This window comes from Lactuca virosa, chromosome 5 (assembly GCF_052849685.1).
Source record: "Lactuca virosa cultivar CGN04683 chromosome 5, Lactuca_virosa_CGN04683_v6, whole genome shotgun sequence".
Lineage (NCBI taxonomy): Eukaryota > Viridiplantae > Streptophyta > Magnoliopsida > Asterales > Asteraceae > Lactuca > Lactuca virosa.
Window position 1 is genome coordinate 2,850,039 of NC_136430.1, and position 26,298 is coordinate 2,876,336.

The window sequence follows — 26,298 nt, forward strand, 5'->3', positions numbered from 1 at the left end:
TTTAGTGTTGGTTATAAGCTTATAACACTAATCTAATGATGTAGTTCATCTCCATGGTCAAAAATTTAGTTATGAACTTTTAATTGTGATTTTTATCCTCTAGCTTCACGATTCAACCATGGATGATGGATCCAATTGAATTCGACTTTAGTCATTGAAATAACTTAATGTAATTTTTTGGATAGAAGTTTGATGTTGTAAAGCGCAAATCAAATGTTGGAATCTCCAATTTTGTCAAATTTGGTTTTATGGAATATTAATGGAATTTTTAGTCAAAATTCGGATCTTTTTTTTTTAAGTTCATCATATTCCGAAACTAATCATGTTAATAAAGTTTAATTATGTTTTGGAGTGAGGTTACCATTCAAAGTTCAAATCATATAATTGGGATAAAAAAGGAACTGATCTTGAAGAAACTAATCTCGGTGGTTGGATAAAAAAATATATTAATAGCCAAAAAGTAAAGTATATATTTGTTTGTTGAACGTGCATATAGATTATTATAATGTAGATGATTATAGCAAAACAAAGTCATATTTATTTGTATTTCTTTATCTTTTAAAATTATTTTTTATCAAAAAAAAAAAAAAAAAAAAAAAAAAACTTTATCAAACTTCATAACTTTTGTACTTTATAAATAGAAAGACTTATCCACATCATACATATATAAACAGCAATTTTTTTTTTTCAAAACATTTAGTTTGTTGAGATTCTTGTATGAATTTGAACTAGTGAATTTTTCTTTTTAATACGAGTCTATTGACTTATACATGTGAATCTGGATTATATGTATCTAAATGATTGTTGATCTCGACATTGAATTTACATGTAAATTCAAATTAGTATTCACAATTTCACATATATATGCACAAGCATACGCACACACAAGTCAACACCTACATGCCCGTACACTCCCCCACATGTATGTGTATGTGATTATAACATATCATTTTTATTAGGGATGACGTTCTGGTCTTTGTTTAGTTAATTTTTTTTTGTTTGTTTGTTTCGTCTCTTCTCCTTTTGATCAAGGATGACGTTTTGGTCTTTGTTTAGTTAGTTTTTTTTTTATGTCTTTGTTTTGGGGCATGTCCCTTAGCTTAGGCTCGTCTTTTTTTCTTGGGCGTTTGCCCTCTTTCTTTTGTAATTCTCTTCTTCTTTTTAATAAAATTTGCCTTAGTGGTTTCCTTTTTTACAAAAAAAAAAAAAAAAGAAGAGGGTTTTGGGCCCTATGACCATCCCTACTTATTATACTTGAATCGGAGATTTCCACTCCAAAGCCTACAATCGAAGAACTCGGGTGACATAACATTAAAAGTTTAAACATACAAAGAGGGGTTTTTGGCACTGTAGCACGACGAAGTTTGGCCACTTTGCACATTATGTCACACATGTATAGCTTGTTTATACTTTCTTCACCATCATGGTCCACATATAGGGAAATAAAACCATCGGCTCCAAAAACATTAAAAATGAAACTAGCATAATCTTCATCGTTACGAATAGCAGTTATCCCAGATACTAAGGGCTTACCTAGCTCACAGTAGTATAGCTTGTTTATACTTTCTTGCATGGGCCGTTCGAGAAAGGTGATACACTCAGAGTATGTCATTCCAAAAAAAATCATGATCTTTGAATGTGAATTTGATACCATGGTTATACGAGAAAGGATCTCGAAAAAAAACACCTTTGAAGTTGAGCTCCACTACAAGGTAGAGTCCATCAGGGTTTGGCCTCGAGGTTGACATTGTCGGTTGGTTGCGAGGTCATTGACTTCGATCGAAGGAAAATGTGTGGAACCCTAATTTTTCCATTCTTGGTCACTGATAGATGAGAAAAATGAAGAACGAATGAGTGTAGTGGCGTGTGTGAATAAATGTGATTATTTCGACTTCGATTTCTTACGTGGATAAGATAAGGTAAATATCTTATTTAATGTAATGTCACGTAAGAAAGACAACTAGTTGTTCTGTTTACCGGGTTCATAAAGGTGCAATTAGTTGGTATTTCCTAACGTTAAGGACTAATTGAGCATAAAACATACATGAATAACTAAATGTGCAAAGCCTACAATGCCAAAAACCCTACAAAGGGTGGTCTAAAGGTACCATCAATCAAATGAGTGGGTGCAAAAGTATTTATGGAATTGTTCTCCAAATAATCGTGTATTCAAACCAAATATAGATAACCAGGTTACATTACATATTAAAAGTATTTATGCAAAAGTCTTTGATTTTATGTAATAATTTAACTAGTAAGGTGGCAAAAGACACATCTAGTTTAGTTTACCAAAAAGAAGAGAAGAGGGTCGTTGCAATTCTACATTGGGATTTGATTTGATTTGATTTGATTTGATGAAATGTAAAAAGTTGAGTGCAATCTTCAAGGGATTTGATAAAGACAAGCAAGCAAGCAATTGAAGCAAGAGTAGAGTAGTGATTAGTAAATGATATTTAACGGTTTTCTAGTTTTATTGTTGCGTACAAGGATCAATTGGCTTACCTTGTTTATAGGTTGATATGAAAAGAGAGTGTAAAAGGTTACAGGCAATATAGTAGTATATTATATAAAGCATGAGAAAATGATTGCAAATAAGAAAGTTGAGTGTGAGTGTGTGAGTGTAACTTATAACGGGAATTCCTTCTGAAGAACATCAAGATTCCGGGAGTCGCAAGCTTCCATCATATCGTTCCTGGAAGCACAGCTGCAAAGCAAAAAGAAGAGAGGTTGGTTTGGTTGGTTATAATTTATAATACTCCAATAAATAAATAAATGTTTGATTCACCTTAGAGAAATTCTCAAGTACTGCCAGGCATTATCTGCCTTTGGATTCATTGCTAGTGCACGCACATAGTAGCGAATAGAGTCCTCATACATGCCCTGGTTTGCATAACTAATACCCATGTTTGCCCATGCGCGAACATAATTCGGCTTCAAATCCAATGCCTAACACAAGAAGCAGTAGCAGCATATCACATTTTTGTATAATAACGGTGCAAGAGCCAAGAGCCAAGAGCCTAGAGGGAGGTTATTAGTTATTACCATTTGGTATGCGTATATTGCATCAGCACTCTGAACACTGTTTGCTTGTGTTGCCCCAAGTTTGTTCCATAATGAGTAATCTCTTGGCTTGAGCTTTAAAGCTGTCTGGAAGGATTCAATGGCTTTGTCATATTCTCTTGAAAGGTTATACAAGACACCGAGTACTATGTGTACATCTGCATCCTCAGGTGACATTTGAGCTGCCTCGTTGAAAGTCCGAGCAACCTGTCATGCCATGTCATGTCATGTCATACAAAAGAAAATATATATATATATATATATATATATATATATATATATTTTCACAAACTCACATCAGCGTAGTAGAGTGAATCGGAGAGTTGAGGAGGAGCGATTTTCCCATACTCTGGATGCTGGCGCAGCCAACTATACAAATATTTCAATGCAGCTTGTTGTTCCAATTCTGAGGACATTAATTAAATTAAACAAAATAATAATAATAAATAAATCAAACAAGTCAAGCTACTGGTTGGTTAGTGTGTGTGTGTGTAGATATACATACCATTTGTATGGCTGACTCCTAGTGCAAGAAGAACCTCCAGATTGGTGGGGTCAGCTTCATGTGCACGCATCATTGATGCAATTGCCTGGCATAACATTGATATTTATTTATGTATCAACACAAACACAATTATGCAAAAAGAAAAAAAGTAACCAAATCTAACCTACCTGTTGATCGTCATCATTCTCAGCATGTGCTACACCAAGCAACCTCCAACCTTCAGCATTCTCAGGGTTCTTCAAAACTTCAGCCTCTAAAGCAAGAACTGCTTCACTTAACAGACCTTTACGGAACAGCTCCTGGCCTTCCCTCAAAGGATCAGGATGCCCAACATAAGGATTTAAATCAGAAAATACATACACCCCCCTTGAACTCTCAGATTTCTGCTTCATAACAGCTTGTTCGTTTAAGTACCTACAACAACAATACCAATTTACCCAATCCATTCAACATTCAACCAACACCAATAATATTCTTCTTCCAACGCTTCTATGCTCCAAACTAACTCAACTCTCAAGGACTTCAAATACATTTTGGAAAACATAAATTATTCAACTTCAACCACCAGATGATGATGAATTTTATTTTCTTATTCACTTTTACTCGTATCATCAGGCTGTTTATATTATTATAGTAGGACTTCTCTTGTACTTTTTCTAGACCTCTTCTCCTTGAATTTGTATCTTATTTTTATGCAACAACTAAAACATCCCACTCTTTCAGGCTATGTGGCTAGGAATTAATAGGAAACTGAAGATGGGGTCAGTAACGGGTTGGGGAAGGAATACAAGTTAGTTCTACTTCTACACCGAAAGGAAAGGGGCTGTTGAGGCAGCCATAAATGCAAGGCGGCAGTTAGTGTTAGTCCAGGTATGTTGTATGGATTAGAATGTTTACAACAAACTTATTTAAAAACCAATAAAGCTTCATTTCATTTTCATAGGTGTAGACTACTTTTCGCTTCTCTTATCTATTTCCCCATACATAGGTGCGGCAGCCCACTAACTTAACTCAAAAGTCAAAATCAGCAAAAGCATTAATGAATTTTGAAAACTTAAAGCGATTTGGTTGTCTTGTCCCTCTTCTTCTTTTTTCATCTCCTCCGATTATCTTTTTTCCAATAAGAGGCAATCGGACTTTTTTCCAATAAGGTGATTAAGATGTTTTTCAGATAAAATGACAACTTAATGAACAAGAAAGCTAACTGCTACCAACTCACTTACAACTTAGAAGAAGAAATCAATACTCATTACTCAGGAAGGAACAGATAACAAAACTTACTCCAAGAATTGATTAAACACTCAAATCAACAAAGCTAAACCCAAAGGTTCCAAGACCAGAACTAGAACTTGACAAAAGATAACCTACACCGACACTCCTTCCATCTACTCCTTTATAAGCATTCTAAAGAAAATGCCCCTCCACTAATAACATGTTATTTATTTTCCCATACTACCCTTTTCTATAATTGGATGTGTAGCAGTAACTAACACGTTTATCTATCCAATGTCTGGCCCAATCAGACTTTAGACATCTATTTAGTGCTTATTGCAAAAAAAAAAAAAAAAAAAAAAAAGTATGCCTTAGGGTGAATATTAAGGGTTCTGGATATGAGGAGGAATTCCAAGGTTACTTATAGCCTAACATGAGCGTAGTGAAGCTAATAACTACAAGGGAAGCAGGTTTTCTTTAAATGATTATAAAACAGCAGATTGTTTTATGTGGAGAAAAGAGGATAGAAGTTACTCGTCATATGCAGATGCCCAATTATCAGCAGAATCATCTCCCAGAATGCCTTCACCAACCTGGCGACCAAATTCATCTGCCCAGTCGTTGACTTCCAACTTTGAAAACTCATTGACCCACTGCTCATCTACCGGGCCATGATGCACACGTTCGTTAGCAAATTCATCCGCCCACCTATCAGGAGCCCTAGAAACCTGAACACATTCATACACATTGATTATCGGATACCTGTTGATAAGATTAAGAGGAGAAAAGTTTTACTTGCCTCTTCACGTGCATACTGATCTGCCCAAGAGGTAGAGGAAGGGCCTGCATTATATTGCTGTTGATATTCATTTGCCCAGTCCCCACTTGCAGGCCTGACCTGGTTATCCTCAATAGTCAATTCCCCACGACTCATCTTTGAAACAAACTGAAGGAACTTGGAGTTCTGCATATTATTTGCCAAACCAAATAAATAATATCCTGATTATAAAAAAAAAAGACATGTTAATTTTAATTCAAAGTAAGTAAAGTAACCTGAAACTTTGGATTGGTGTTCTGAGCTAAAGTGTGTGCTAGCATTCGGGTCTGCTCCATAGCAGCCAAAGATGGAATGTTTGCACCTGCCATTCGGTCCACAGACGTCATCTGCGTTTGCTCCTGAAATCAATAACATAATAATTAATACTAATAGTAAGTCAGCATTCAACTATTTATTTTAGTTATTTAATAATTGAAGTGAAAGAGGTCACTGACATGCTGGAATTCAGAAGCCCAACCCCCAGCACCATGTTGTCGTTCAAAGGATAAAGCCCAAGCATTCGGGTCCCCACCGTGTTGTTGGGAAAATTCATCAGCCCAGCCATCTGCATTGGGCCTGGGCCCCATGACTTGCGACTCCCCCCAATACTGATCCAGCTCTGCATATCTACCAGGCATGTGCTCCCTAACCAACCCCCCATGATTATCGATCTCTAAAGAAGATAACAGAGCATTCACCTGAACAAGTATTAATGTATCAAGATTCAAGACTGTAGCTACTTCCTACCAAAATGAAACTAACAGATCAATCAATGTCTTCAGTTTCGCACCAACCATGTGGATGTGCTTGATTGTTTAAGGGCTACAAATCAAGATAATACTGAAGCCTCCTCAAACTAAACTATTTGTTAGCTTAATTTTCATGGTTTATATATATATATATATATATATATATATATATATATATAACAAGTGCTCGAGGTTCATTTGTAGTTTCATCTTTAATATATTTTGATTTGAATACTTAATTACCAAGCAACCTTTCACATTACAGAAAATGACAAGAACACCAAGCATGGTCGTGTCACCAAACGAGGCCTTAGCTTATTACAATAGAATTGGTTGTTGTTGTTAGAAAGACGAATATTTGATTTTCAGCTAACTTTCCTAATTCCTAATTTAATTCTCTTGTTTATATGTAAAATCTTCATCAACTTCTTTCTGCTCACATTTCTTACATCAGGTCTGATTCCCTAGACCTTGAGCAGAATATCCAACTCCATCCCTTATCAATGAGCCAATTGCGGTAGGTACAAGTTTAATAAATTTATCAAATACTTTTATCCCTTAATCTATTCATTTCTTCATGTACCAAAACTTGATTCTAATTATAAAGACTACAAGGACATTTATGATGAAGAAAACAAATACCTGACACAATATAAACCTTCAACAGAACAGGCCATTTTTGAATAATCTAATTCAATTGGGACCTGCAATTGGTTCTATTCCTATTAAGTAATAAGATTTAAGAAACAAATAAACGATAGACTAGGGCATCCTACTTTTGCTTATCTAATAAGGTTGTTCCCTCCCTGAATCATAACATGGAACGTGAAGCAAAATCTCAAATCTTTTTATTGGTCAAGACTCAAGACCATATCAACCTTCAACAGAACAGGCCATTTTTGAATAATCTAATTCAATTGGGACCTGCAATTGGTTCTATTCCTATTAAGTAATAAGATTTAAGAAACAAATAAACGATAGACTAGGGCATCCTACTTTTGCTTATCTAATAAGGTTGTTCCCTCCCTGAATCATAACATGGAACGTGAAGCAAAATCTCAAATCTTTTTATTGGTCAAGACTCAAGACCATATCAACCTTCAACAGAACAGGCCATTTTTGAATAATCTAATTCAATTGGGACCTGCAATTGGTTCTATTCCTATTAAGTAATAAGATTTAAGAAACAAATAAACGATAGACTAGGGCATCCTACTTTTGCTTATCTAATAAGGTTGTTCCCTCCCTGAATCATAACATGGAACGTGAAGCAAAATCTCAAATCTTTTTATTGGTCAAGACTCAAGACCATATCAACCTTCAAGGCTGTTACATCTAACTCATATAGTGATCAAAGATCCATAATAGTTTTTCTAGAAAAAGTGGTTACTTGGCTGCTTAAAATTGCCAGCATCTTGTTAATAACTCAGTTTCTTGACTATATTACTCCACCTGACAGTCTTAAAATTGCAGTTCCCACTGCTCATACTATTTTTTTTTTCACATTTGCCTCAAAAGGTCTTTGGTTTGGTTGTACCACTTAACTAAAGAGGGGTAGCCAAAAAGAGTAGAGAGCTAATTATTCCCTTGGCACCAAGGCAATCCAATGAACCTGGTAACACCACTTCAGGCATCCTTATAATGTTCCTTTCCCTATTCCTCTTGAATTTACTGAAACTTTTATCTTGATATTCCCATTGCAATCAGAAAAGTAACTTGCTCTTGCATTAATCATCCATTTATGTCTCTCTCAAAGTCATTAAACAATTACATCAAAAATCTCCAAGAAAATTTCAGAAGCACCAGAGGATCTAAAATGAGAAGTAAGTAGCAATAATGGATCAATGTGAGTGCTCTAAGGAAGAATGGGACACGGATGCAAATGGGTAAATGAAATACAAAGACAAAATGGGTAAATGAAATACAAAGTGAGACTCACACGTGGCTAAGCCTAAAGGGTTTACCAAGATCTAACCTTATTTCTGTTCTATTGTCCCTTGCAGTTAGTTAACTTTGGTGGCCTTTTAGCACCAATTACTTATTCTCAAGGGCAATCAGGAAGAGGAGGTGTTTATGTGTCCACCACCAGGATTTGAAAAGCTTGGTGGCCAAGATAAAAGACGTTCTTAAAGAATTTACAAGAGCATGCATGATTTGAACGAACTGGAAAAATCTATAAAAGGTTATGGCTATCATCAAAGTCCAGCAGACTATACTATGTTATTAACAGATGATGATGATGATGATGATGATGATGATGAACTAGTTAGAGTCGTATAGCTAACTTTCCTATGTTAGATCTCTTGTAGACATATATCTACATGCAAATTGCTCGATTGAAGTAATCAACTTTTACTCAGATTTCTTATGGCAAAAGAAGTAGTTCCGTTAAATATGCGAGAAACAAACCTGGCCATTGATGAAATCCTCAGTCTTGTCAGCAAAGATATGCCGAGCCATTATGCTGCTGCGGTCACGTATGCAGCGTTTGTCCCCTTCAGACAAACCCAACACCGGCAGTTGAGTGGGACCAAAAGGAACTCCACCATGACTGCTATTAACAAATGAATGCAAAAAGCTTGACAATACTCTTTGAGGTGGGCCTGTATAATCAATAATGTATTATCATTAGAGTATGTATAGCTACTTGATGAATGAGGAAGATATGACAACTTTACCATTTAATTCTGGTTGAAGTTGGCGTAGAGGGAAGTTGGTTTGACCTTGACCTTGACCTTGACCTTGTATTCCATCCCAAATTTCACCAAGCCTCTGGGTCTGGTCATTTGCAGCATGGAAACCATTAATGAACCCTGAGCCATCACGCTGCAGAGGATGTTCCAACTCCGATCCAGGAAGAGCTGACAAGGCCTCTCCCCCTCCTGAGTAGATACCGCTGCCAGACCCAGACGTATTCAGTGTTGATGTAGGAATCTCCTGCAACCTTTCCTGCTTGCAGAACGACATTCTGGTTATTTAATACCAATTTCTAACACACAGTATGTCAATGCGACTTCCTAATAATTATCAAAGTTATGAGCTCAGATTGTACTAGTGCATCATCTCACACCGATATTGTTAATCAAACTATCTCAATGGAATCCATTTCAATTTTCATGCATCTTTACCTCACCTAAAAGAATTACTGCTCACACCATACTGCAACAAGGAATTGACAAGCATAGCATATCATTTTGGATGGTACAAGAAGGAGAAGAGCAAGTGGAAGAAAGCCACCAAGAACAACCAACCTAAAGGAATACAATAGGATTGCCAATAACTGAAAAAGCAAGTTCATATCTAACTTCAATAAAGGGTTTGTGCAAATCATTGTAAGGTTATAAACAAGAATAGGATATTAAGACTATCAGGTCTGCTAGAAATGCATACTGGCTTTCACTTCATGTATTTAGTAGACTTCTTTGATAATAAGAATAATATATTCAGATTTAGGATGAATCAATGACAACCACCAAACTCATCACCCTTTCCTTTCTATCGTTTCTTATGACCTTACACATTATCCATGAAAAGAAATTGTGATAAGTTTGGTGCTTGCCAAAGATTTGCACAAAGCAGTAGCACCACTTCAACTATCTCACTGATCCCAATACAGATTGAAGGGTTTATAATTTTAGAAAATGAATTTCATATTTCAATCTCAAACTTGGATAACTTCTTAGTCATCCAGGAATATAGTAGAAACAAAAGCTTCATTTTAATCCAATAACAGATAAGTTCTTGTCTTTCTATGGGGTTTTCTTGGTGAATCCTTGTTAAGATTGGGGGCAAAACATTTGACTTTCATGATAAGGGTTTAGCTAAGTACAGAAATCACCAAATACAAGTCAAATATGCTTTAGCAGTGATCTTTATGGTTACTAACAATCATGTTGGACTCCATAGGTTTATTTCTGAAGGAGATGGACTCCAAATATCCATCTCCCATAGATATTCTAACTTGATCGACGGAAAATATACAATTTCTTGATTTGTACTTGGCGTTCTTAAGGAGTTCCAGACTGGGATCAGCAATATAAACACAGGTAGTTCAAAACTAACTACAAGAAGTTAAAGAATTATGAGACGATGGAAGTACCTTTTGAGAGGAAGAGCCGATAAGGGCGTTGGCGAGAGCACCAAGAGGGTTTGATGAAGAAGAAGAACCAGGCACCGCACACGCCGCCCCACCCGTGACCAACTCCCTCATCGCCATTTCTAATACCAATCGATCCAATTTCGATTCAATCAGGTTTGTGACGCAATTAGTAGTCTCTTTGCACCGATAACGCGAACGATAGTAGAGGAGAGTAGAAATATACACGACACAATCGTAGTAGATAGATAATGGACCAATATTTGGGGCGTTCTTCTTTCCAAGAAAAAAAACAGTTGTATAATTATGATTATTATACAGATAAAAATGTCATTGGGTCTCACGTCTCGTTTGATAGTTTCTGTCTGGGAAAGTACTGTCTGATAAAGTACTGTCTGGAAAAGTTTTCTGACCGGGAAATAAACCATGTTGTTTGATTGTACATCTGATTGACTGAGCTGAATGATGAAAAAAAATAATAATTCAATAAAAAAAAATTAAAAAAATTATTTAAAAAGATTAATAATCCAATAAAAAAAGAAAGAGACGGGGTTTGGTGTATAATTGTCTTTCCAGCCCATTCAACCAGAAAGATATGATTTTGGGGCTTTCTGGGAAAGACATATCTTACCGGGAAATACCCCTTCTTTTGTGCAAATCAAACAGTCTTTCCGGTCCATTCAGCCAGAAAGATCTGTTTGAACCTGGAAAGATGCGTATCAAACGGGGCCTTAGATTGTTAGTTGACAAAATTGCAAAAATATCCCTTTGGTTGGCAATTTTATGTGTTTTTTGTCTAAAACGAAATGTTTGTGCACCACAGGTCAAAAATTGGATCTTTTTATTGTTTTTGGTCCATATCTATTTGAAAAGACCATTATGTCCTTATAATTTGTTTTTTCATTTGTTTATTATCTATTTTTATTCAAAATAAAATAAATAAATAAAAAAACTCACCACCATCCCGTTCACTCTCTCTTATACACAAACACACACATCTCTCTCTCTCTCTCTCTCTCTCTCTCTCTCTCTCTCTCCCTCTCTCTCCATAGCTGTGTACCTCTCATCTCCTTCACCCCTCTTTCATCTCTTTCTATATCTCAGGAAAACACACGAACACCCTAAGTGTCACCACCATCCGTTAGCACCGTCCAACGCCCCGATCTATAGATTTTTATGCCACAAATCAGTAGATGTCGGCCAGAAACCTTCACACGCCACCAATTTGTTCGTACATCGGGGAAGGAGCGGCGACGACTTCCTTCTGCACCATAGCTCTGGTGGAAGGAAGGGATAGTGGTGGTGACGGAGAAGTCGACATAGATTTCGTTTGCAACAGCCTTCATTCTTATCGGAAACAGCCGGCAGCTGCAAATCTCGCCGGAAACCACCACCAAAGCCGTCATTTGATTTGTCACCAACGCCTTCTTTCATCTTTCAATGGCGTTTCGACGAGGGTTTTCAGGGAGTCGTCGACGGAGCGAGGGTTTGCAAACCCTAAACCAAAGAATCGTCGACCAAGTTAGAGCTCCTTGCAACCATCATCGCTGCCTCCAAACTCGACTTTCAGTCCATCATTTTCGAGTAACTGTTCTGCCTAAGCCTTAAGTTCTTCTTTATGGGAAATCGATCTACCCTTCATTACTTGTTGTGTTGATATCTTATGAAGTTGATGATGAAGTGTGAAAATGGTGGATGGTCGTGTTGGTGTTGGATCTTGATTGGTGAGATGGTATTGCAATGGTAGGTTTTAAGGTTAAGGTAAGGAAAAGTGGGAAGAAGATGACTCAATAAGGGGGTAGGTTTTGAAAACTCATGTAAAAGTGATATAGAAGAAATTGATGATTTCTGGTTAAAACCCCATTTGTAAAAGCGAAATCAACACCTTGCGACAATGTAAATCATGATTTGTTCTTGTTCAAATGGGACTTTGTGTAACGACCCAAAAATCAAGGGTAAAAATTTCATTTTTCATTATAGTCAAACACAAATGTTACTTAATCCAACCATTCAAAAAGCATTGCTTAATGTAAGTCCCAAAACTATGGATCTTATGCAATATCAATCTTAATTGCTTAAAGAATGCGGAATGTTAATTAAGCAATGATTCAAGAACACACAAATTCACTTCAAATGTACACGATTCTATTAGGAATAAACCGTCTGGTACATATGAACTTAATGCAACCGAATACTAAGAATGGAACAACTAAAAACCCTAAACGGCTATCACCTATATATGACCTAAATACAAAGCTTAATAAAATCCCAAGCCCAGCCCACTAAACCTACTCAGACCGAAATCAATAAGGATTTCGGTCCACTTAACCGAAAACACTACAAACCCATTTAAATAATATAAAACTAGCATAAACAACATAAATATGTCCCAACAATCTCCCCCTTGGTGTATTGCTAGTTTTCTTCAACGTTTCTTTGCAAGATGAACATCTGATCAAACCATTGTAGCAGCCCACAGCTTCGTCTCAAAAATTTGGGCTATAAACATCTTTTGTAACTTGGGTTGGTCTAACAGTTGTAGCTGGCGTTTGTATAAGGTCATAAATAAGCACTCCCCCTTAATATCAGTGTTTGTGCTTCCTTGACAATAGGGAGGAAACTAATTCTTCTTTCTCACTCTCAGATGGTGATTATGTGGTTACAAGAACTGTTTGGGGAGGAATCCTCGCAGCTCGATGTAGTTCTTCTATGTGAGCATCCATCTGGTCGGGTGTTGGTACGTCTGACTTCCTGAATAAATCACTTTCTCTTACAGTCTTAGTTGGTGTAATCATCGCTTCATTGAATATCTCCGTCATTGGTTGAAATGAAGGAATGTCTTCATCAACGTCATCTGAAATATCTTCAGTCTTTGTAAACTTTCCAAATTTTAACCGCTCCTCTGTTCCATCAAATGAATATCCTTCGTCGATCATAGATGCGTCTTAAAAGGTAACCATGACTAAAAAGTCATTGTGGATCACAAAGTCATAAAGACCCTTCTCGCCACAGTTGTTCAAGGATGTAGCATTGACTTAGAAAGAGACTACTCGCAGTATCTGTGTGAACACGGAGGAACGCACTGCGATTTGTTGAGTATCGGAGAACTACTCGTGGCTATTTTGATGTTAGCCCCTGTATATCCTAGATCAAAGATCTCAATACAGTTTTTCAAGTTAACAAGTTAACTTGGCCCTTGGCGAGACGTTCAGTGATATCTGTTTCCCTGTTGGGTGAATCGCCCTGGTGTCGTGACAGTTCTTAGATAAAGAAAGCTGACAAGACCAATTTGACAATTTGTACAGTTTCAGACTTCCAATTCCTTAAATACCACAGTTCTTAGAAAGAAACTGTTTGGCTGACATTTTATACAGTGTCACACCAGGTATGAACCATTATCCGTCAATTTCATGGGTGAAAATATCTAGAACATTAAAATGTTCACCGTCAATTTAGAGATAGATGGATTTCGGATTTTGGGTTTCACTTAAAGTCATGGTGATAATGACTTCCAAGATCACAAACACAGAATTTTTGGTAACCGTCAGCCGAGTTGTTTTATACTCGAACCTCAAGGGGTACCGGTACATGGAAATGATTTAATGGAGAAAGTTCAGATATGGGTGAAGAATGGTTGGGTGTTTCACATTAGTCATGGTGAAAATGACTTTTGATCATTAACATTTGATGCGAAGACTCCTATTAAAACTGGTATATGTCTCAATATGGAAGAGTCTATCATTCGCATTTGAATCCTCCGTCAATTCCTTTCCAAGTTTCTTCTCCTTGCTCATAAAATTCTGATACAATCTCCTTGAGTCTCTTCTTCTTAAGAATTCACATTTCAAGACAAACGAAATTTTGAGATAAAAACAAAATAAAACTAAACTTAACACACAAATAAAGCAACTAAAAATTAAAATTAAAATACGCTCAAAACAATGTTTTTGGATTTTTGATTTTTTTGAAAAAGAAATAAAACATATTTTTGTATTTTTTTTTTGAATTTTATGAAAAGAAATAAAAACAAAAAGTAACATATTTTTGGATTTTTGAAATTTTATGATTTTTGTATTTTTAATTTTCCCCCCAAATTTGTGCATAGAGGAAAAATATGAACAAATTAACAAAAACAAAAAAATAATAACTAAATTTAACACATTTATTTTATTTCTCCCCGTAAAATTGTGCATAGAAGAGAAAGGAAATAAAATTGCGTAAATTTAAACACAAAAAAAAATTTACATACGAAACGAAAATGTAAGTGGTACGTCTACGTTCAACTCTGGAGCAAAAATGACATCTTCAAAGCTTACTACACCTTTACTTACCGTACCATTTTGAGTGATTTTACTTACTTCTCATGCCGCAAAGGAAACATATATATGGATGGATAGTAGATTTGATGATATGTTGCTATGACACTTGTATGGAAGTTCCGGGGGGTTCCTGTGGCAATATGTTAAGACCATGAGGAGGTTCCTATGGCATTTGGTATAAGTCCTTGGAGGGTTTCCACGGCTTCCTAGTATGTTTACATGTTTAGTTCGTATGATATTTCTATGATTAGGGAAGACCGTGCGGAGGAACCCACGACAGTGAGCCAAAACCACGTGGGGGTTCTAGTGGCGGCTAGTAAAGACCACGTGGGGGTTTCCCGTGGCACTTGGTGTAAGACCTTGGATGGTTTCCACGACATCCCTATATGTTTATATGCATGGCTTATGTGGTTTATGTAGCTTTTATAGCTAATATGATTATGTGATTATATGGATTGTGTGGGGTATGCTCTGAGGAACTCACTAAGCATTAGCTTATAGTTTGTGGATTTGTTTCAGGTACATCTGAGCCTAAGGGCAAGGGCAGGGCTTGCTGAAGCGGCATGCATTCTCTCTCAGGCGTTTTTATGGGACACTCTGATGTTTGGAATAATATTGTTGATGTTATGAATTTGAAAACAGATGTACTCGAGATTTTATGGTTTATTGGAAATATTTTTGACTATTTAAAAATGAAAATTTTCTTTTGAAAATTGGGTCGTTACAGTAATCAGTTGGAATAAACCGAAGGGTAGGTCGGGCACCCAGATATGCCTTACAAGGGTAGGTCGGGCACCCAGATATGCCTGACAAAGGTAGGTCGAGCACCCATGTATGCTCGGCAGTATCCGGTTGGAATAGACCGAAGGGGTAGGTCGGGCACCCAGATATGCCTGACAGTATGTTTGCATTATATGTGGTATTTGGGGAACTCACTAAGCTTTGTGCTTATAGTTTTCAGTTTTTGTTTTAGGTACTCCAGTTTTCAAATGAAAGAGCTCGGGACGATCGCAACGCATACACCCTTGTTTTCCGCAATATATGATCTTTGGGATTAGATTATGATATTTGGTTTAATTAAAATGTTTTTCAATTGTCTTGAACAAAGTTACATTAGTGTTTTGGTTATAATAAAAATGAAATTTTTACTTTGGATTTTTGGGTCGTTACACAGTGTTTTCTGAGGCAGAGGCAACATGTGTTGAAGACTTCTTCTGATTTCTAGCCAAGACTTTCTTACATATGCGTTTAGTGTGACCGAAATCATGACAGTAGTAGCACTCAACCTCATCAAAAGTTTCTGGGTTACTTGTTCGGTCATTGTGGCTTCCTCTGAAGCCTCCCCTATGACCCCCACGAGATCCTCCTCGACTAAGTAAGGGACTACTGTGATCAGCAGGAGGATTAGTGTCACAACTAGCATTTTCAGCTAGGAAATTCTATTCCCATGTAAACATCAGCTATTGTAAAAACTTGTACTCTAAGTGAATATCATGCTATATGCTAACATGAAATCATCCATTTGAATCCAAACTCTTGATTGAAGTTCAAAACCTAATACAATACATCTCATATGTTCAACTATGGATTGAAAACCCTAAAAATCCCGGTTCAAGGTTATTATGGACTAGGATTCTCTTATTGGGCCTAATGGACCAATAAACTTTCAATTTGACTACTTTGGGCCTAGGAACCCTATTTGGGCTCTAATTGGACCCACATCCATGAAAGTAAAGTATTTTGGGTCATATGGGCCTAGAATGATCCATCTTATTTCTAATGGGCCATGATGGGCCATAACTAGTTTCATAAACCCTAATGGGCCGTAAACTACATCATTGGGCTTCTTTGGGCCGTGAACCTCCATAAAGGCCCAATAGGCCGAAAAATAATTATTTTGGGCCTCATGATTTCAAACTAAGCCAAGAAAGGGCCCAACTTCTCTCATTTTCTTCCCTCTTTCCCCTCTCTCGGCCCAAACAAAAAAAAGAGAAGCAAATAGGAGGGAAATGGAGTGACACCTCACTATTACTTGTTGGATATCCATGTAAGGTTTGCATGTATCTGATGGGTTTTAGGTAAAACAAATAAACTAGAAACAATTCCTAAGTTCACATGCAACCTACTTTGGATCTATGTTTTAACTATTGAACATACAACTTTGAATTGCAAAACAAGAACCCTAGAGGAGAGAGGCTAATTTCGAAATTAACAAACTAGGGTTTAGGGTTTACATACCTTTCAATTGTTATAGCAAACAATTGATATTCCCTTGATCTTGATCTTGATCTTCTTGGAAGCTTTAGCACCACAAGTGTAATGCCTCTAATGGAATCACACCCAAACTAGCAAGAAGGAAAGTAGAAGAAGAGAGAGGAGAGGGAGTATGCAAAATCTCGGCCTTAGGGTTTCTTCAAAAAAAAGAGTGACCAAAAACATGAACCAGGAGGCTCCTTATATAGCTGAGGGATCTAGGGTTTAAGGGAAACCCTAGTTATCCTTTGCTTAGGGCCTAAGCAAACCCAAGGGCCTTATCCAAGCCCCTATGGACGAAATTATTAGGGTTTCCCCTAAAGATTTCGTCCACCCTCTTCCAAGGGGGTTCTAGAGCCTTCCACTCAACTATTAGATAATTGCAAACTAGTCCCTGCACCTTATAATTAATTCTTTTAACCCCAAAATCAATTCTGATTAATTTCTGGCTAACAATTAATTAAACATAATGATTTCTAATTAATATATTAATCCATTAACATATTAATAAATCATTTATATATATATATATATATATATATATATTAATTTATTAATCTTATAAATTAATATCTCTCCTTTCATAATTTCCTTGTCCAGTTGCTAGGTTGAGGGCAACCCAAAAGGACTGTGCTGCTATCAATTCAAGTACATACCAATTATAGTTATGGGCTTAGACACCTAATCCAACAGTCTCCCACTTGGATAAGTCTGTAACTATAATTGCTAGTATGCCTTCTAAATTTGACCAGCAAATTGTAGCTTCCAAAAGCTGCTGCCGAACTCTGACCCAGTCAGTTACGTGTCCTAAGATAAGTGATCATATAATCCTTCATTCTGCTAGATATCCCTAGACATAAGACATGGAATGTAATCAATCTCTTTGTCCAGAATCTATGTTTCCCGATTCCTGATTTGTGATGATGTAGGACTTCTAATTGAACACATCAATTTAGTCCTGGCTGGGCCCAGCACATAAGTCAACACCAAATCATCGAGGGGCCCACAGATATCGCTTTTCCTGTTAGGGCAAAAGGAACGAATAAACGTTGACTCATATGCTTGTATCTTTTACTCATCAAATTCTACATGACAATACGTTTTATAACACCAAGTTACTGATGCGGTTTCGTATCACCAATGTATTACCGACTTTGTAAATTACAACTCATATATCTTCGTTTCAAGATTATAAGATATTATCGTCTCAGTATTACTCGTGATGAATTCCATGAAGTGATACTCTGAGCGAGGGTTTATCCAATACTCAAATCTCAATTTCTGAGTACTCATGAACATTGCAGCAATTCTATTGCCATGTCTATCCTTAGACAATCTGCAATCCAATTCATGACAGTCTTAATTCACTACTTACTTCCAAGAGTACGAGCGACTGTGGAGTTTGAATAATCTCATTATTCAGGAAGTAAAACATGCAAAAATGAAACACAATGATAAACAATTGACAAAAGGTAGTAGCCAAACTTATAAATAATACTTTATTATTTAATCACCAAAAGTCAATTACATTTACTTTGTTACAAGTTTCAAAAACTAATCTAACTACTAAAACTAATATCATCTTTCAGTCCTATGCTCCGAGCATGCTGAATATGCTTAGCCCTACTCAGACCCTTTGTGAGGGGATCTGCTGGGTTATCTTCAGATGACACCCTCTTTACTATAAGATGGCCTTCTTCAACTCTATGTCTAATGAAATGGTACTTTCTGTCGATATGTCTGGTCTTACCATGATCTCTCGGTTCCTTTGTCAAGGCAACCGCTCCTTCATTATCGCAGAACAGTTCCATAGGCTCCTGGATGGTTGGAACAACTCCGAGATCCCCGATGAAGTTCCTCAACCAAGCTGCTTCTTTCGACGCTTCACTTGCTGCTATGTACTCTGATTCACAAGTAGAATCAGCCACCGTATTTTGCTTGGAACTCTTCCAAGTAACTGCTCCTCCATTCAGTAAAAATACCCAACCCGACTGAGAACGGAAGTTATCTCTATCCGTCTGAAAGCTGGCATCATTGTAACCATCTACTCTCAAAGTATCACTGCCACCAAGCACAAGAACCCAGTCCTTTGTCCTTCGCAAATACTTGAGTATATTCTTAACTGCTATCCAATGAGCTCTACCTGGGTTTCCCTGATAGCGACTGACCATGCTCAAAGCAAATGCCACATCAGGGCGAGTACATGTCATAGCGTACATGATCGATCCGACAGCGGAAGCATAAGGTACACGACTCATGTCATCTATTTCAACATCTGTACTCGGGCATTGAGTCTTACTCAATTTGGTATTGCTCTGGATAGGTAGCTCTCCCTTCTTGGAATTTTCCATACTAAACCTCTTTAGTACCTTATCCAAGTATGTGCTCTGACTAAGTCCAATTAGTCTCTTCTTTCTATCTCTCAATATTCTAATCCCAAGAATATAGGCAGCTTCTCCAAGGTCTTTCATGGCAAAACACTTTCCAAGCCAAGACTTAACTTCTTTCAAGGTTGGAACGTCGTTACCAATGAGTAATATGTCATCGACATACAACACCAGAAAAGTTACTATACTCCCACTAGCCTTGATATACACACAGAACTCATCTTCACTTCTAGAGAAACCAAACTCTTTGACTTTCTCATGGAAGCAAAGATTCCAACTGCGAGATGCTTGTTTCAATCCATAAATGGATTTCTCAAGCTTGCACACTCTATTGGGGAACTTTGCATCAACAAAACCCTCTGGCTGACTCATGTAAACATCTTCAGCCAACTTCCCATTAAGGAAAGCAGTTTTGACATCCATCTGCCAGATTTCATAATCATGAAAGGCAGCTATGGCGAGCAATATCCTAATAGATTTAATCCTAGCTACTGGTGAGAAGGTCTCATCATAGTCAACCCCTGGGGTTTGAGTGAAACCTTTTGCAACCAGTCGAGCTTTGAATGTGTGCACATTTCCATCCATGTCTGTCTTCTTCTTGAAGATCCATTTGCACCCAACTGTCTTACGACCTGGTGCACTATTAACCAAATTCCAAACTTGGTTGTCATACATGGACTTAATCTCGCTGTCCATTGCCTCTTTCCACTTGGAAGCCTCTGGACCTTCCATTGCTTCCTTATAAGTGACTGGTTCATCTAAGTTTACCAGTGTTCTGTCACTTATGAATGTGTCACCATCTGAAGTAATATGGAAACCATACAACTCAGGTGGCACACTCACCCTAGTGGATCTTCTAAGAGGTAATGAGTTATCGATTGGTTCAACAGGAATTGTTTCCTCTGGTTGAGTGCTAGTGTCATCTAAGGTTCTTTCATTGGCTGAATCTTGAATTTCTTCAAGGTCAATAGTGCTCCCACTGTCCTCTTTGAATATGAGCTCTCTTTCAAGAAAGACTCCTCTTCGTGCTACAAAGACCACGTTTTCACTAGGCCTGTAGAACAAATATCCAAAAGACTGCTTTGGGTAACCAATGAAAACACATTTCTCACTTCTAGCTGCTAGCTTGTCGTGAGTCTCTCGTCTTACGAAAGCTTCACAACCCCAGACTTTAATATGTGCTAACGAGGGAACTTTCCCTGTCCATATTTCGTGAGGTGTTTTGGCAACCTTCTTTGTAGGGACAAGATTGAGGATGTGGGCGGCTGTCTCTAAGGCATACCCCCAGAAGTGAATGGGCAGCGAAGCCCGACTCATCATAGAACGAACCATGTCTAACAAGGTTCGATTACGCCTCTCAGCTACACCATTTAACTGTGGTGTCCTAGGAGGAGTCAATTGTGAGACTATCCCACATTCTTTCAGATAGTCGTTAAACTCGATACTAAGATACTCCCCGCCTCTATCGGATCTAAGTATCTTTATCTTTCTGCCCAATTGATTTTCGACTTCATGCTTAAACTCTTTGAACTTTTCAAAAGTTTCTGACTTATGCTTGATCAAGTAGATATATCCATATCTGCTATAATCGTCAGTGAAAGTCACATAGAATCGATTAGCATCTCTTGTAGTTGATCTGAATGGCCCACACACATCTGTGTGTATGAGATCCAACAGACCTTCACCTCTTTCACAAGACCCTGTGAATGGTGATTTTGTCATCTTTCCCAAAAGACAAGATTCACACATATCATCTGATTTTAGGTCAAATGATTCCAACACTCCATCCTTTTGGAGTTGGGCTATGCGTTTCTTATTAATGTGTCCAAGACGACAATGCCACAAGCATGCCTTGTCTACACTATTAGACAAGTCAATATTAAGTACACTATTTCCTAGGCTATCAACACAAGTCACTGTTTCATACACACCATTACAAGGCAAAGATTCAAACATAAAAACACCATTCTTATAAACAGAAATTGAACCATTCAAATCATTAAAAGAATATGTAAAACCTTGTCTGAACAATGCATGAAATGAAATAATGTTTCTCGTCATTTCAGACGAATAGCAACAATTTATTAAATCTAATCTAACATCATTACTAAGCAGAAGCTGATAAACTCCGATCTTGGTTACTGGTGAAGACTTTCTGTTTCCCATGATCAGGTTTATCCTTCCTCGCTCTATCTCCTCACTTTCCTTTAGACCCTGCAAATCAGAACAGATATGAAAACCACATCCTGTATCAAGGACCCATGAACGAGAAGATAATGAGTTATTAGCAGAAATAGTGTAAATACCTGCCGAAGATGGCTTCACTTTGCCATCCTTGATATTTTGCAGATATTGTGGGCAAGATCTCTTCCAATGCCCCTTTTGGTTGCAGTAAAAGCAAACTGCCTCTTTTGGATCAGAAACATGGGGAGTGGAACCATTGGGCTTAGCCTTTGGGCCATTACTAGATGACCCAGCTTGAGCCTTGCTCTTCCAGTTTTGCTTGGGAGGACCTTTCCTCTTTTTCCCCTTTCCCTGTCCAATAGCCAAAACAGGGGCACTCGTAGGTGTGGAGGGTATACTTTTACCCTTCATCCCTGCCTCAGCTGTCTGCAACAAGTTGTGCAATTGGGCCAAGGTCTGCTCAGTATTGTTCAAATGGTAAGTTAGAATAAACTGACCATAACATTCAGGAAGTGAGTTCAAGACCATGTCAATGGCCAATTCCTCATCAAAGTGAATATTGAGCTTGACCAAACGCTCTATGTAGCGTTGCATTCTTTGCACATGTGACACAACCGACTCCCCATCTTTCATCTTGCAAGCCATGAGTGACTTGACTACTTCGAACTTTTCTTGACGAGCTCGCTTATGGTACTTTTCCATAAGGTCCTTGTTCATCTCGAAAGGCCAGTAGTCCTCATAGTACCTCTGCAGTTCTGGGGACATAGTTGCCACCATGATGCATGCCACTTTGGTAGCATCATCGTAATGTTTCTTGTAGGTAGCAAGATCTTCAGGAGTAGCTTCATTCTCATCAAGCTCTTTGAGCTCCTTTTCAAGAACATATTCTTTGTTCTCGAAACGAAGAGCCATCTTGATGTTACGCATCCAATCATTATAGTTTGAGCCATCCATAACGACTTTGGAGCATATATTGAGCAAAGAGAAGCTTTGGTTGGAGGAGGACGAAGCAGAAGTGTTTCCAGGAGTAGACATCTGAAAAGAAAGAAAGTTTTAGTTAGATTTCAAGATAAAATAACCCAAAGATATAATATCAAGGTTAGGATCCAACTTTGAAGATTCACAACTTAGAAATGGGATGCCGAGATCCAAGTGCAAATTTCATAAAGGTAGGTGAATGACGATTCACCAATTCCACCATCAGACGAAACAAACGAAGTGAAATTCCTAATTCTTTTGAGATACATTGAAACTATTCAATGGCATGTTTTGATCTCAGATTATGCTCTTCTATTTGTGACTGGGATGCCGAGGATCACAAACAAGATGTGAATAACCATGAAAATGTGCTTGGTAACCTCATTGTCTTTATCATTAACTATTGATGTGCTGGTAAACCACACACGCTCCATCAAAATGACAATTATGAGATACCCATTACTACTCTTTATTAGTGCCTTTTAGTGTGCTGGTTAACCACACACGCTCCACTAACGACCAATAAAGCATAATGTGCAATTTCATGGATTAGCATACTTTTCACATTTTTCCTAAAGTAACTAGAGTTGGGATTTTGAAAATAATGTTCTAGTACTTTCTTTAATATCATTATACTTTTAATGAGAAGTAGTTGTCCTATCAAATCCGTTCTGCTAACGACCCTCCACTAATCAAGGAAGCGGTGGGTGAGAGTGGACACCCATTCAACTACCATTTTATAGGCAGTTTCCTTATACCCCCCTTATAGATTAGCTTCGTGAATGAGGCATACTAGCGATTTGACTGACCATATTCTTATACATATATAATATTAAACTTTTAATCATAATACATATATAGGGTGTGTTTTAAAACATTTTAAAACTTCAAGGGTTTATATAAATTTCGAAATTTAAGCTATTAAATTTAAATTTAAATAAACCAATTAACTAGATTTAATATTTATCTTTTAATTAACTATTAATCAAATTATTAAATCTTGTAAGGATTATCTAATTAAATTAATCCATTAATTTAATCCTAATCCTTATCCCTCTAAATTTCGAAAAATAGGGTAAGGATAATTATCCAATTAATCTAATTAAGTAACAATTATCCAAAACAAGAAACCCTAAAACTTCTAAGCAAATTTCGAAATTTACAAGGGATGAGGCTAGGGTTTTCAAAACCCTAACCCTAATTTCGATTAGGGTTCTTTGGAGGCTAGGGTTTTCGAAAAAAAACCTTTGATCCAAAACCCTAATTGCGAAAATTTGGCCTTTAGGGTTTAATGGCTATAAACCCTAATTTGCAATTCAACTATTATAGCAATTCAATTTAAAACAACTTTGGCTCTGATACCACTGATGGGTTTTAGGTAAAAACAAATAAACTAGAAACAATTCCTAAGTTCACATGCAACCTACTTTGGATCTATGTTTTAACTATTGAACATACAACTTTGAATTGCAAAACAAGAACCCTAGAGGAGAGAGGCTAATTTCGAAATTAACAAACTAGGGTTTAGGGTTTACATACCTTTCAATTGTTATAGCAAACAATTGATATTCCCTTGATCTTGATCTTGATCTTCTTGGAAGCTTTAGCACCACAAGTGTAATGCCTCTAATGGAATCACACCTAAACTAGCAAGAGGAAAGTAGAAGAAGAGAGAGGAGAGGGAGTATGCAAAATCTCGGCCTTAGGGTTTCTTCAAAAAAAAGAGTGACCAAAAACATGAACCAGGAGGCTCCTTATATAGCTGAGGGATCTAGGGTTTAAGGGAAACCCTAGTTATCCTTTGCTTAGGGCCTAAGCAAACCCAAGGGCCTTATCCAAGCCCCTATGGACGAAATTATTAGGGTTTCCCCTAAAGATTTCGTCCACCCTCTTCCAAGGGGGTTCTAGAGCCTTCCACTCAACTATTAGATAATTGCAAACTAGTCCCTGCACCTTATAATTAATTCTTTTAACCCCAAAATCAATTCTGATTAATTTCTGGCTAACAATTAATTAAACATAATGATTTCTAATTAATATATTAATCCATTAACGTATTAATAAATCATTTATATATATATTAATTTATTAATCTTATAAATTAATATCTCTCCTTTCATAATTTCCTTGTCCAGTTGCTAGGTTGAGGGCAACCCAAAAGGACTGTGCTGCTATCAATTCAAGTACATACCAATTATAGTTATGGGCTTAGACACCTAATCCAACAGTATCAAGACAAACATCAACTCACTCTCCACCAAATTCAACTTCCCACTTCTCTCTTATCTCTCACTCTATCTCTCGGCCACTCTTTCACTCTCCAATCTCTCTCTCATTTCAAACTCAACCCTTATTCTCTCAAATCTCTTCCACCATTCTTCTCTCAAGAAAATCGTGGGTAAGGAAGATCTTCAAGAGAATCACTTCAAGCTTCACATTGTGGTAAGATCTTACAAACCCAAGTGATATACTTCATCTTTAAACTCATTCACTCCTCTAACACCCATGTTTTCGTGAATCATGCTTCTTAGAATCATCTAAGTTCGAAAATTCTTCTCAAGAAACAAGCAAGGTCGAGAATCTCTCTCATTCTTCACCAAAACCGAATCCAACACCCCTAAGTGAGTTCATACCCATTTGTTTTCGGTTTTACTATGTTTTGGGGGAGAATACATGTAACACTGATAAAATCATGCCAAATTTGAACTTTTAAAAACATTTCAAAACCATTAAAACATTACAAACTTGTTTTCAAAATGTATAATATCAGAGTTTCCCAGAAACAAAGTCATGAAAGGAAAGGAGCTGTACGATCACGCCTTTTCCTTGCCACGGTCCCCTGATGTACCTGAAACAATAAACTGAAATTGTAAGCCCGAAATCTTAGTGAGCTCCCCCAAAATACAAACGCCATACAAATATAACCATATCATATAACAATACAGAACAACATGCATAATGAGTCGTCAGCCTGACTAGACCGCCTCGCAGGCCTTCAGTCTATCTGGATCGCTCTACGAGCCTTCGGCACATCTGGACCGCCTCGCAGGGCCTACAGTCTATCCGGACCGCTCGCCGGGCCTTCGGCCTGACTGAATCCCTTTGCAGGGCCTTCAGTTTATCCGGACCGCCATGGGTATGTTGGCCTTCATCACAAAGCAGGACCGCCTCAACCCAACCCCAAATCAAACAAACATGTGCACATAAATATCATACGCTAGCATATATAACAGTCAACCAATCTAACAGTTCAATAACCATAACAACATCCTATAATCAGGATACCGATCTAACAGATCAATAATCATAACAACATCCTATAACCAGGATACAGATCTAACCGATCAATAACATAACAATCATCCTATAATCAGGATACCGATCTAACAGATCAATAATCATAACAACATCCTATAACCAGGATACAGATCTAACCGATCAATAACATAACAATCATCCTATAATCAGGATACCGATCTAACAGATCACTAACATAGCATAATCCTATAAAACAGGATACCGACCTACCAGGTCACTCAGCATATCACCATCCTAATTACCAGGATGTAAATCAATAAGCATATCATGCGATAAACCCGGATACAAATCTGATAAGGGTCGGCATTGGTGTCTTAGACCCTGTTAATATAGTGAGGAGAACTCACCTGGCACTGCTGAAGTCCCGCGGATACAACTCCAGCTGCTGGTTGACAGATTCCCGAGCTGTCAACATCAAAC

The 26,298-nt window shown here is 37.4% G+C and overlaps 1 protein-coding gene across 1 annotated transcript; it reads right to left on the reverse strand.

Moving 5' to 3' along the window:
• Positions 1-2,416: 2,416 nt before the first annotated feature.
• PEX5 (peroxin 5) lies at positions 2,417-10,716 on the reverse strand. Its single transcript, XM_079050479.1, has 13 exons — positions 10,443-10,716; positions 9,022-9,292; positions 8,753-8,946; positions 6,050-6,292; positions 5,831-5,953; positions 5,577-5,741; positions 5,312-5,505; positions 3,733-3,979; positions 3,566-3,650; positions 3,357-3,466; positions 3,043-3,267; positions 2,786-2,946; positions 2,417-2,704 (listed from the first exon to the last, which is right to left on the reverse strand). The coding sequence occupies exons 1-13, from the start codon at positions 10,557-10,559 to the stop codon at positions 2,626-2,628; spliced, it is 2,214 nt and encodes a 737-aa protein (XP_078906605.1). The 5' UTR covers positions 10,560-10,716; the 3' UTR covers positions 2,417-2,625.
• Between the last annotated feature and the right edge of the window lie 15,582 nt (positions 10,717-26,298).

Excerpts from the sequence above, each read along its gene's own strand:
- PEX5 (XM_079050479.1), bottom strand. The coding sequence starts at position 10,559 with ATGGCGATGAGGGAGTTGGTCACGGGTGGGGCGGCGTGTGCGGTGCCT. Across the intron at positions 8,947-9,021 it reads ACTTCAACCAGAATTAAATG|GCCCACCTCAAAGAGTATTG; the intron begins GTAAAGTTGTCA and ends TTGATTATACAG. Across the intron at positions 5,954-6,049 it reads GGGCTTCTGAATTCCAGCAT|GAGCAAACGCAGATGACGTC; the intron begins GTCAGTGACCTC and ends TATTGATTTCAG.